Source organism: Heterodontus francisci, chromosome 3 (assembly GCF_036365525.1).
Source record: "Heterodontus francisci isolate sHetFra1 chromosome 3, sHetFra1.hap1, whole genome shotgun sequence".
NCBI classification, from domain to species: Eukaryota; Metazoa; Chordata; class Chondrichthyes; order Heterodontiformes; family Heterodontidae; genus Heterodontus; species Heterodontus francisci.
Genome location: NC_090373.1, coordinates 116,648,763 through 116,661,293, shown reverse-complemented (window position 1 = coordinate 116,661,293; position 12,531 = coordinate 116,648,763). Strand labels below are relative to the sequence as shown.

General features: G+C 38.7%; 1 protein-coding gene across 1 annotated transcript in view; it reads left to right on the top strand.

Annotated features, from left to right (window-relative positions):
- frk (fyn-related Src family tyrosine kinase) overlaps positions 1 to 11,573 on the top strand; it is a 105,839-nt gene extending 94,266 nt beyond the window's left edge. The window contains exons 6-8 of the mRNA XM_068025569.1: positions 2,763 to 2,944; positions 5,350 to 5,515; positions 5,895 to 11,573. Of these exons, the coding sequence (XP_067881670.1) occupies positions 2,763 to 2,944; positions 5,350 to 5,515; positions 5,895 to 6,118 (572 nt within the window). The 3' untranslated portion in view covers positions 6,119 to 11,573. The remainder of the gene's footprint in view (positions 1 to 2,762; positions 2,945 to 5,349; positions 5,516 to 5,894) is intronic.
- The last annotated feature ends 958 nt before the right edge of the window (positions 11,574 to 12,531 follow it).

The following is a 12,531-nucleotide window of genomic DNA, read 5'->3' as shown; positions in this document are numbered from 1 at the left end:
GTGTCCTCCTGCTTGGGCAATCTGTGGTCCACAGAAAGACCTCCCACACCCCCGGACAGCAAAGGCTGCCCCTGTGTCAACATCTCCCCATTGCCCTTAACAATCCACCCCCCCACCCTCGCCAGGGCCTGCCCCAACCAGCCCACCCCACTGAACTATTCTCCGGGGCTCCATGGCTGCTCCTGCTCCTGATCCTGGGCCTACTGCAGTACCAGCACTGACCACTGCTCTTGGTGGCACTATTGGGACTGCTGAGCTGCTGGCCCTCTGACTGGCCAGCAGCTCTTGGAGGTGGGATCATCGACCCTTTAAGAACCCCGGTCCTGGGCAGTTAACTACTTTAGCGCCGTAAAATGCACCCGGATGTCCCGCAAACGGCTGGGGCGGGGTTCCCCTTGCCTTTTTGGCCTGGCATTGGGAACCCCCACTGGCTGCATAAAATCCAGCACTTAATGGCAAAGACGTCCATAGCTTCTTGCATTTATTGTTAGAAGTGAGGGTGGAGGAGACAGGGAGAGGGGTTTAAGAGGATGGGTTGCAGTAGTAAAGCTCTCCTAGAACTCTTCATTCTTCTAACTCTGGCATCTCCCACTTTCTTTACTGCACCATTGGTGGCTATGCCCTCAGCCATCTGGCCCTTAAGTTCTCCACTTCTCTCTCTCCTTTATGTCTATCATGGTGCGTGCTGATAACTGCTGCAAAGTTGGGTCCTTATGTTTACTGGTTGGTTTCTATTTATTTTTGTAATGCCTGATACATTGTGTTTGTTCTCTGGGTGTCAGATTGTCAGTGATATGTGTACATGGTCTCTACCATACTTCCACCCCAAACAGTACTCAGCTTTATTAATATTGAGACGTGAAGACATTAGCTAGATCAATACTTCAGTGCAATGCTGAGGGAGTGCTGTACTGTTTGAGGTTCCATCTTTTAGTTAAGATTGAGGTCCCATCTGCTCTTGTAAGTAAATGTAAAAGAGTCTGTGATGCTACTGGAGAAGAGCAGTGGAATTCTGCTCAACCAACATCACTAAAACACATTGTGATCATTAATTGTGTACGTCATTAGCTGTGAAGCACTTTGGGACATCCTGAAATGGTGAAAGGCTAGGAATTCCCTGCATTGGTGATTGATGGCGACTAATGCCATACGTTAGACCGTTGTATGCCCCAGTCCTCCAGTAGCAAACTTACATCAGAATTCACCAGAGAACCAATAGGAATATGCAGCATTGAGCAGATAAGTGAATTAGAAGTGGCTTAGCCAATGGCCGATTCTGGGACAATGACAGTAAAATGCAGATAGTTGTTTTCCATCTCTCTTTTACGTTTCTTGTGCACTATATATCTTTACTTTTTTGTATCCAGGCCCATAAAGCAAATAGTTACAGTCAGTGATATGCTTTGATGAGATAGTTAAACTGTCATATTATTTTAAATAAGAAAGCACCAAAGTACTATTGCCTGTCCTGTGCACGTGTGACTTTACATATGCTCACGTCAGAACCCACTAAATGTTGTTTAAACAAGTCAGGAAACTAATGCATTTCTTGCCTTAGATACAAAGAAGTGGCAGCTCCCACTTATTTTAAATTGGCAGTCTGCCATTTATTGTTTTTAAGCACTAATGTTGTAAAATTCCATAAAGGTTTGCTACAATATTCCAAGTTATTAAAATAAAAGGTCGGGTATTCCTTTTACTGTTGGCAGATTGTTTAGTTCACTGTGCAGTATTGGATGCTGCTTAAACTGAATTCATCTTCAACCTTAAAGTAAAAGCAAAATACTGTGGATGTTGGAAATCTGAAATAAAAACAGAAAGTTCTGGAAATACTCAGCAGGTCTGTCAGCATCTGTGGAGAGAGGAATAGAGTTGACGTTTCGAGTCAGATATGACTCCTCTTCCACTGGCTCCCCCTGATGTATACTTTTCTAGATGAATTTATTGAACATTTATGAACAGCTTTGCAGTGCATGATTACAGATGCTGGATGATATTGTGCAGTCCTGTGTATTTATCGATGCAGTAAATCCTCAATTTAAATCATGTGTCCATGTGGGCTCGAAAGCTAATATTGACTTGCAGTGTGAGTCGGTTAGTTCAAATGATGGGATAGGCAATAAATGCTGGGCTTGCTGATGTTTATTTACATAACAACTATAAAGTAGGTTTATTCACATCATTCTTATTTTGCATTTCAAAATCAAATTGCTCATGATTATTCTTCCTCCTATGATTATGCCAAACAGCCTGCGCCCATCAGCACCATTCTGTAGCGATCTATGTAGCAGTGGTGATCAAAATAGTTTTCATTCAGCAAGTTGGCAAACTGTGATTGACTTCACAATTCACCTTCAACTCTTTATGCCAGGGTCACATCACAACAGAATGACACAAAAGTCCCATGAAATTAAGGCTTGGCATAAGTTATTAACGCCATACATTCCTGGAACTTCTGTGCCATAAAACAGACCCCACAGCTTAGATATGCCATTACATGCAGAAAATTCAGGGCAATAAATTCAAATTTGTTCATTCTTTTTAAGCTTAGCGAAAGAAATGTTCTGAATTCAAGAAAAATCTGTATGGTCTATTTCATTATCAGTACATCTTACATTGAAGTTTACTGTTCTCATTACTGCATTGCTGAAGTGAGGCTTAAACTGGATTTCCTTTCATTTTATTTTATCAGATTACAAATTTTGCAATGGTGGTAATAACTTCTGAAAGTTAACATTTAAAAAATGTATTAATTTCAACAGAAAACCAGGGGACAAGTTTGACCATAAATGACCTCCTGGAAATGTCTGCACAGGTAGCATCAGGCATGGCATATCTGGAAGCTCAGAATTACATCCATCGGGATTTAGCTGCCAGGAATGTATTAGTTGGAGAGAACAACATCTGTAAAGTAGCTGATTTTGGACTTGCACGAGTCTTTATGGTAGGACTAATGATTGTTTTCCAATTGTGTAATTGTTCAACTAAAGAATTAAAGGCACATAGCCTATTGTGCATGTTGGTTAACTAAGTACTTTTTAAATAAAAATAGTGAGATGTGTGTGCCAAAAAAATTGTAATCAATATGAGAGATCAGTTGAGCTGGATTCTAACTAGATAACAAAAAAGGCATGGTGTATATATGAGTTTTAGCAAGTTGGGAAATACTTAGGCACATATGCATGTTGTAAAATAGAACAAATAAAAGCAAAAAATGCTGCAAATACTCAGCAGGTCTGGCAGCATCTGTAGAGAGAGAAGAAGAGTTAATGTTTCTGGTCAGTGACCTTTCATCAGAACTCTGATGAAGGGTCACTGACCTGAAACATTAACTCTGCTTTTCTCTCCACAGATATTGCCAGACCTGCTGAGTATTTGCAGCATTTTTTGCTTTGATTTCAGATTTTCAGCATCTGCAATATTTTGCTTTTATTATAGTAAAATAGAACAAGTTGTGTTAAAATGAAAATCAATATAATATTTTGCTTTGATTTACTATTGCCGTGAAATTAGTTGTCTACTTTGTTTTTGTAGTATTAAATTTAGCATTTTTGATTTGTTATCTCAATTTCCTGGCAATTTCATGGTTTCCTAACTTTATTTTGACATGTTCACTTTACCACAATGGCTATGATGCAGATTAATAAAGGCTTGAAGCAGATTGAAAGCATTCTCCATTGTGGGTTTAGCAATGTCTGTCTGGACTAAAAGCATTGTTTTAAGGTATTGATATAGTTCAGTCTTTATTTTCTTGAGCTTTCATGTCCCACTTCAACAAGACCACCTTGTATTGCATTTCCCTGCATTAATAGTTAAGTTAAAGAAAGCAGAAAAAAGGAATGATCTGGAGCTTTTTCTTTAACAGCTAGTATCTCTGAAATTGAGGTGTTATACTCTGTGATTGCAATGATGTAAAGATGTTGATTTAAAGCAGTTCATGGCTGGGCTGCTTCAACACTGTTCTCAGACTCCTGTAATTGATTTAATTTAAGTTTTAAATAGCCTCTTGTGGAATAATGGAATATGATTCTGTTGAAAATCATCTCACGAATGTTGATCTACAAGTTTTCTGACGGTGTAGTATCTAATGCAAAGTATAGGAATAAAAAATTACCCATTAGAAATGAAACTTAAAAAGTTACCACATGCAAGATGTTTTATGAGGTGTTGGGTAAGTAGATTTGTTTTCATATTTATGGCTCCACTTTTTTTGCAGTGACTAGTGGGGTATCGCAGGGTTCGGTGCTAGGACCCCAGCTATTCACAATATACATTAATGATTTAGATAAGGGAACTAAATGTAATATGTCCAAATTTGCAGATGAGACAAAACTGGGTGGGAGGGTGAGTTGTGAGGAGGATGCAGAGGGGCTCAGGGTGATTTGGACAAGTTGAGTGAGTGGGCTAATGCATGGCATTTGCAGTATAATGTGGATAAATGTGAGGTTATCCACTTTGGTAGCAAAAACAGGAAGGCAGATTATTATCTGAACGGCTATAAACTGAGAGAGGGGAATATGCAGTGAGACCTGGGTGTTCTTGTACACCAGTCGCTGAAGGTAAGCATGCAGGTACAACAGGCGGTAAAAAAGGCAAATGGTATGTTGGCCTTCATAGCGAGAGGATTCGAGTACAGGAGCAGGGATGTCTTGCTGCAATTATACAGGACCTTGATGAGGCCACGCCTGGAATATCGTGTGCAGGTCTCCTTATCTGAGGAAGAATGTTCTTGATATAGAGGGAGTGCAGCGAAGATTTACCAGACTGATTCCTGGGATGGCGAGACTGACGTATGAGGAGAGATTGAGTTGGTTAGGATTATATTCGCTGGAGTTCAGAAGAGTGAGGGGGGATCTCATCGAAACCTATAAAATTCTAGCAGGACTTGTCAGGGTAGATGCAGGAAGGATGTTCCCGATGGTGGGGGAGTCCAGAACCAGGGATCATAGTCTAAGGATATGGGGTAAACCTTTCAGGACTGAGATGAGGAGAAATTTCTTCACGCGGAGAGTGGTGAGCCTGTGGAATTCGCTACCACAGAAAGCAGTTGAGGCCAAAACATTGTATGTTTTCAAGAAGGAGTTAGATATAGCTCTTGGGGCAAAAGGGATCAAAGGATTTGGGGGGGAAAGTGGGAACAGGTTACTGAGTTGGATGATCAGCCATGATCATAATGAATGGCGGAGCAGGCTCGAAGGGCCAAATGGCCTACTCCTACTCCTATTTTCTATGTTTCTATGAAAGTGGTTTCAATTTAAATGTATACCTGTTATTTATCTAAAGTAATTTTGAGTACCTCATTTAAACTGTTGAGTATATCTTTAATAATACCATTTTTAACACCATCAGGCAGATGATGAAAATGTTTATGAAGCTAAAGAAGGAGCAAGATTTCCTGTAAAATGGACTGCACCAGAAGCCATCCATTCTAATAAGTTCAGTATCAAATCAGATGTTTGGTCATTTGGAATACTGCTGTATGAAATAATCACTTTCGGAAAGATGCCTTATCCAGGTTAGTTTATCATATTTGGGCACAGTTAGAATCACTAAGTTACTGATATTTAAATTTTTGCAAAAGCTGTGTGGAAGAGCAGAAACTCAACGTTAGAGGCTGAAGTACACTTGTGTGTGTGCATCATTATAGTTCAAGCAAATGATGAATCTCATCAAAAATGCAAAATATTGCTGAAGATAGACTGGGAGCTGATCCAAGTGGGAATTTAGTCATTCTTCAGACTGAATTATTAAGGAGTCCTTTTAAAGAGTTTTTTAAAATCATGAATGTAAAAGAACTAAAATGCAACTTTTTGAAATTTTAGGAATATTTATGGTTTGTGTTTTTAAAAAAATGTTATTTTTGCAAAAAGTAGTAAATACTGGCTTTTCTTTAGGGATGACAAATTACCAAGTTATCCAGGAATTGGGAAGAGGATACAGAATGCCATGCCCTTCAGAATGTCCCCCACAATTGTATGAAATCATGATAGAATGCTGGAAAGACAAAGATTGTGAACGGCCTACATTTGAAACACTGCAGTGGAAGCTGGAGGACTTCTTTGAGACTGACCTTTCAGCCTATACAGATGCTAATGTTTTTGTTAGCTACTCTACATAAGAAATGTTAATATTTTAGTATCTGCTGTAATCAGAACTGATTTACCATTCACATCTTGATACTTGTTATATAATTTAACTGCTGGATAAGTTTTATATATATATATATATATATATATATATATATTTATATTCAGCTATAAATTAATTTGGGGCTAGTTATTCAGCTATAAATTAATTTGGGGCTAGTTATTCAGCTATAAATTCATTTAGGGCTAGTAATGTACATATGTACATTATATATGTATAATTTATCCTAGCAGTACAGGCATGAGTTCATGCACAAGCGCAAAGGCCAGAACAAATTCCATGCAAATTGACCTCAATCTAAACATTATTTTGTATATGTCATATAAAATAAAGAGCACCTGGTGTGACATCATTGGAAGTGGACTATATAGATGAAGAGGCCATTGCTATTCAAAAACAGTAAACACCTCCAGGCTGGCGAGGGAATTATCAGTTTGATTTCCATCTGGAAAGGTTATGTAAAAATGTTAGCTGAGAACAGGATGGAACTCAGCTGCGATGCTTTTCTAGTTCAAATAGCCTGCTTATGCCAATCGTCTATGCTTGCAAATAAACAATGACCTATTGGATGAGCGACCAGGAAGTGACCCTTGGCTGTGGAGCTGTACTTCTGTGTGAGGCAGTGCCTTCAGAAGAGATAGACAAGGAATAATAAATATATTAGCTGTCAATTGTGTTATTGCTAGGGTGAAACATTCCTGCAGAATCCTGTTCTGACACCAGTGTTTTTAAACTAGAGAAATGTAGAATATAGAGGAAAATCAGGTCGGGTACATAACAGGTGGCCAATCGCTATTGCCCGTTTTGCACCCACTCTGAAGTTGAACTTTACCTCCATAATCTTCAAAATATATAGGAAAATAAAACTAATTTATGTACACTGTAGTAATGTTAGATAATACAGATTATATATATCATTTTGATCAGTTGTGCCTAACGGTATTCAAAGTAGTTGTCGGGTTTTGTTCTTTTCTTTCCCCACTGTCCCCCTAAGCAAACTTCGAGATTCACACATTTATTTCTATAAATATTCTAACTAGATAAATAGTTGTCATAAGAACAGAAATAATGCCACATCCCCTTTGATGTATATTTCTTACCCATCAATCTGTTTTTTGTAATTTGGAAAAGATATGTGTCTCTTCCAATAAACATTAAATCTACAACTATGGGACTGTACCCATAGGGCCAAATCATTGGAGCATATTTTCAGCAATCTACTTTGTGAGACAAAATCAAATCTCACTACACTACATTCCATATAGTCTTAATAGTACATTCACAATATGTATATAATTTTACATTCTATGCTGATACAGAATTCAACTTATTTTTATTGTGCTGCTCGGAATTCAGATGTACATAAAGGTAAATATAATTGACGAAAGTAAAGCTGCAATTAATCATATGTTTTGTAAATTTTGACCAAGAAAATTACTTGAACCTTGTACTTTTCCAGTTTTTTAATGCCTTTGTACCAAAACCAGTGCATTAAAATGCAGAAATGTTACAATCTGCACTGATCCCAATTCATGAAATTTGGTTTAGGACATGATGAGTCCTAAATCTGGGGCTAACCTGGAAAAAGTTAGTTAAGTCTTTGTTTGACCTAGTAAAGCTGAAAGGGAGTATTCAGTTTTTAATTGTCTACCATTTTCAAATTTTTTTTGGGAAGATCACTTCCATAGGATTTTAATGTATGGGGGTTTTAGCACTTAGAACCAAAGAGAATTCAGCAATCTTACAGCAAATGTACAGTAGAAATTCTTACTGAAATTTAAATGAAGCTATTGGGCCAGACTTTGCTGAAAAATAAGTGCATCTGAATGACGCATGCTGTTATTAATGTGTAAAATCGGCCGGCAACTTGTGAAGCAGAAGAGATACCCCATAAATTGTGAATCGCCACAAGATGCTGGACAATTTGCCCCCACACCCCCCATTGGCTTCATGAAAATGCCTCTCATCTTTTAATCTCCACATGCAATGATTGCATTTCCACATTATTTACCCATTAAACTCGCCACAGAAAGTTAAGTCTAGTAATTAACAGGTTACGTACCCTGTTAACTACCTGATAATTGTTAATGACTGCCAATCAGCCTATCTTTTCCAGGAAGTGAACAATTGTAAGTGCAAAGTCTCATTCCGTTAGGTTGGGAATTATTGTTGGAGATTTTAAAAATGTCATTCTAAATTTTTCATTTTGTCTTTTTCTCTCCCTTGTAATCCAATCTTTCTTCCCTCTCTTTACTGCCCTTTCTGTATCTGATTTGACATTGAATTCACCCATGCTAATTCACCTTCCATCTCAGTCTTTCCTCTTTTTACTTCTCAATTCTTTAATCATCTTATTGGTTGAGGAGATGCACTGTTTGTCTAATTGTTCACCAAGGTTCCAGATGCCCTGTTGCCCTTGCCACACCATAAGAACATAACTTTAGAAAGATAAGCAGGAGTAGGCCATACGGCCCCTCGAGCCTGCTTTGTCATTCAATAAGATTATGACTGATCTGATCTTGGCCTCAACTTCCCTGCTATTTCTGCATAACCGTTGTCTTCCCTATAGTTCAAGATTCTGTCTATCTCATTGAATATATTCAATGACTCAGCCTCAACAGCTCTCTGGGGTACAGAATTCCAAAAATTTTTGATCCTCTGAGAGAATAAATTCCTCCTCATCTCCATCTTAAATAGGCGACCATTTAGTCTGAAACTGAGCCCCCTAGTTCTAGATTCCTGCACGATTGGAAAGATCGGGCTGAATTTTATTAGCACGCTTTGAAGTCAGTGGCCGCCGCTGAGCCCCCACAATACTTCACGCTGGGGGCTCTTTTCAATGAAGGGGGTGGAGTGGCCACCCCCCAATGATGTAGGGGGGGTCAGCTGCTCCGTCCCAGGCAGCGGCGTCTGGCACCACTGCACTGATTTCTGTGGCATCCCTGTATTTACAGTTTGCCAAGCTGAAAATTACCCATTTTTCTCTACTCTTTTTTTCTGTTAGTTAGCTAATCCTCTATCCATACTAATATATTAACCAACACCATCAACCAACATCTTGTGTAGTAACCTTTTATGTGGCACCTTACTGAATGCCTTTTGGAAATCCAAATACACTACATACTGGTTCTCCTTGATCCACCCTGCTCAGCACTGCGATTAGTTGTCACTTCCAGCAACTTTGTGAGCAAGTATTTTTAAAACCTATCTGTGTAATTGTAAGTTTAACTAATGGGACACAACTTGAGATGCTCCAGTCCAGCAAAATCTGGCCCAGTGTTTATATAAGTGCCTATTTTTTTTATCAATTGCTTGATGACTAGATTCCAAAAACGTAACGTGATTTTAAATATAGAAGTTTTGTAACAATCACTTTTACCTTTTGATTAATTCATATCTTCAGCTATTTTCTGGCAGTTGGCAACTTCATCTTTCAATGCTCACGTAACTTTTAATAATAAAGCTAAATCAGCCATTGGAGCAATATGTTCATGAAATTTGAAGACTCAAACCTGGCTGAAAGCAATCTTAAATTGTTATCCCAGGACATATGATGTGGTAGAAAGTAATGCTGTAATGTGCTACTGTTCTAGATTCAGCTAAAAATATGACAGAACTGTGTAAACAATTATTTGATTATTTTTATATGTTGTAATATAAACTGAAACATAGGCCTCCTTATGGCATGACAACAGTAATGTACTCTCTTGTCAAACTGAGGATCTGCTTGATGATTGATCGCCTTGACCTTCAGTCTTATCCTTCAGTTATCCTGCCTCTAATTAGTTTAGCAAGACTGTATTCTCATGTGCCCAAAATTGCTTGAAAAATGCATTAGTCTATTTTCTCATGATATATTATCCGTATTTTTGCATGAAAATTGTAAGTAATGATTCTGTAAAAAAGAGAAATTGCTAAATTAGCTATTTGAGCCATTGAACACTAAATTATTTCATTGCAAGTAGGGTTTTATATTCAAACAATAATTTTGTACATAAATTGTACCACGTAGTATGTGTAATTTTACATGATTAAATTTTACCTTAAGGATCTGTTCTGAAATTAACTAGAGCTCTAAGATTATGCTGTTGGCTTGCTGTGTATGAAAACTTAATATGTTCATCTGAAATTCCTTTCTCAGCTATTTCAGTGAAGCTGTGCAATTTAAATTGGTTAATGTAAGCCACTTAAGTAGCAAAGAGAAGTTTGGACAACATATGCCACATTGCAATATCAAGGCCTAGTTTCTATAGTTTTAAAAATTTTCTTTAATATATGCAAGAATGTTTTGGTCAAAGGTCACATCACAGTTGGATCATTCAACATTTTTATGATTTATTTACCCAACTACCTGAACAATTACTTTGGTGTTCACTTGCTTTGTGGATCAATTGGGCTGAGTCTTGACTCCCAAAAATGGATGGTTGGGTTTGTGTTAGAAGTTAAAATGCAAAAAAACTGGAGCAGGAACCAAACCTGTCCACCTCCCATTTTAGTGGATATGGGGCAAGGAGCAGGCAACCAAGCTACATGCGGGAAGTGGGCTGATCATTTAAATATTCTAATGAGGCTACTTGCCTTCATTTTAACAATCATTTTATTTTTAACCACAGGTGACTGTGTTTCCTGGGCCTCAAAACTCAACTGCTTAGAGGCAAGAAGGGCTAAATCCATGAGGTAGTGCCTTTACACCACTGGGTGTTGGCAGGAGGAATAGGAGTGCTTTCCCCTGGCCCAACAAGTTACTATTAAATGTCCCCCTCCACATCCAACAGCAATCTGTTTGCTCCTGATCCTGATCCCCCTCCTTTCCCACACTCATGAAGCGTGTACAACCATCGGTATACTCCCTCCATTATTGGGAAATCCCGGAAAACCATTCGACCGTCCACCTGCAATCCAGACAAACCACCCCCCCCCCTGCCCCCCACCCCCAAATCTCTCTCGTTACTCCAATACACCTACCTGCTCTTGTAGGTTTCCTACCCAAAAGGCCTCCAGCCTGTCAATCAGGCTGCCTGTGGATAGGATCCTCACAAAAATGGTTAAAGCAGCCCTGCAGTTAAATTCTGCATGCTGTTCGAGAAACCTAATCTTGCAAGCTTTCAGACTTTGCAGTAGCTCAGCCTGCACAGAACTCTCCTCCAGGCTAAAATCCACACCATTATGTTGAAGACAGATGTTACATAATTTTTCTTTAAATTATGTAATGTCCCATTGAAGTCTATTTTTTTAGAATTGTTAATCTCTCTGATGGATGCAGTTTGCCAACAAACCTTGTATTTGGATAAGGGCTGCTGGAAATCTTTTTTTTAAAAACCATTTTAACAAATCTCAGTACTTTGTCACTTATGCCAGAAATGAACACATGCATCAAATGAAAAGAAATTTTGTAGAATTTCTACCTCCTGTCAATTTTAATAAAAGTGTGTGTTTTAAAAAAATGTTTTTTTAATGTTTTATCCTTTGTTTCAGCACCCTCTGAGTACATTGCATCCAGTGATTCAAATCCTTCAATCTCTCCCCAAAAATGTTTTCAATTTACCATTTTGTATAAAAAAAAGGTTAGGTAGAATATAGTATAAAAGGGACATTGCACATTCATCATTGATTATCCATGTGATAAATGCTGTGTCATTCATTTTCCCCATCACTAATGTGCCCCTCCACAATGTGACTTTTGTTATTTATTGGATGGTGTGAACTGTGGCTCTGCTGATAGCAATCTTGCCTCTGAGTCAGAAGGTTGTGGGTTTAAGTCCGACTCCAGAACTTGAGCATAGCAATCGAGGCTGACACTCTAGTGCAGTACAGATGGAAGTGCTGTATTTCGGATGCGACGTTAAACTGTAAGCCCTGTCAGTACTCTCAAATGGATATAAAAGATGTCATGGTGCTATTTTGAAGACAAGCAGTGGAATTATCCCTGGCGCCTGGCCAATACTTATCCCTCAATCAACATCACAAAAATAGATTATCTGGTAATTATCACATTGCAGTTTGTGGGAGCTTGCTGTGTGCAAATTGGCTCCCATATTCCAAACATTAAAACAGTGACAATGGGCTGTATTTTATGTGGCCACCGCTGTACTTGGCGGCAGCTGTAAAAGACAGCAGCCCGCACGCATGGCATTCACTTCGTGGAGCTGCCGCGTTTAAGATCATTAACATACCCGGGGTGGCCGTCCACCCCCCCCCCCCACCCCCTTAGAGCCCTAACTGACAGTTTGTAATTTTAAAGGCAAGTTGCATTTAAAAGTATCAAAAAATAATTTTAAAAATCTTTCCATCCCCTCTCCTACACCTCCAATAACCTTGCATTCAATTCCTTGCCCACTCACCCCCCAAAATACTAACCTTAACTATGTGACCATCCCCCTCCCA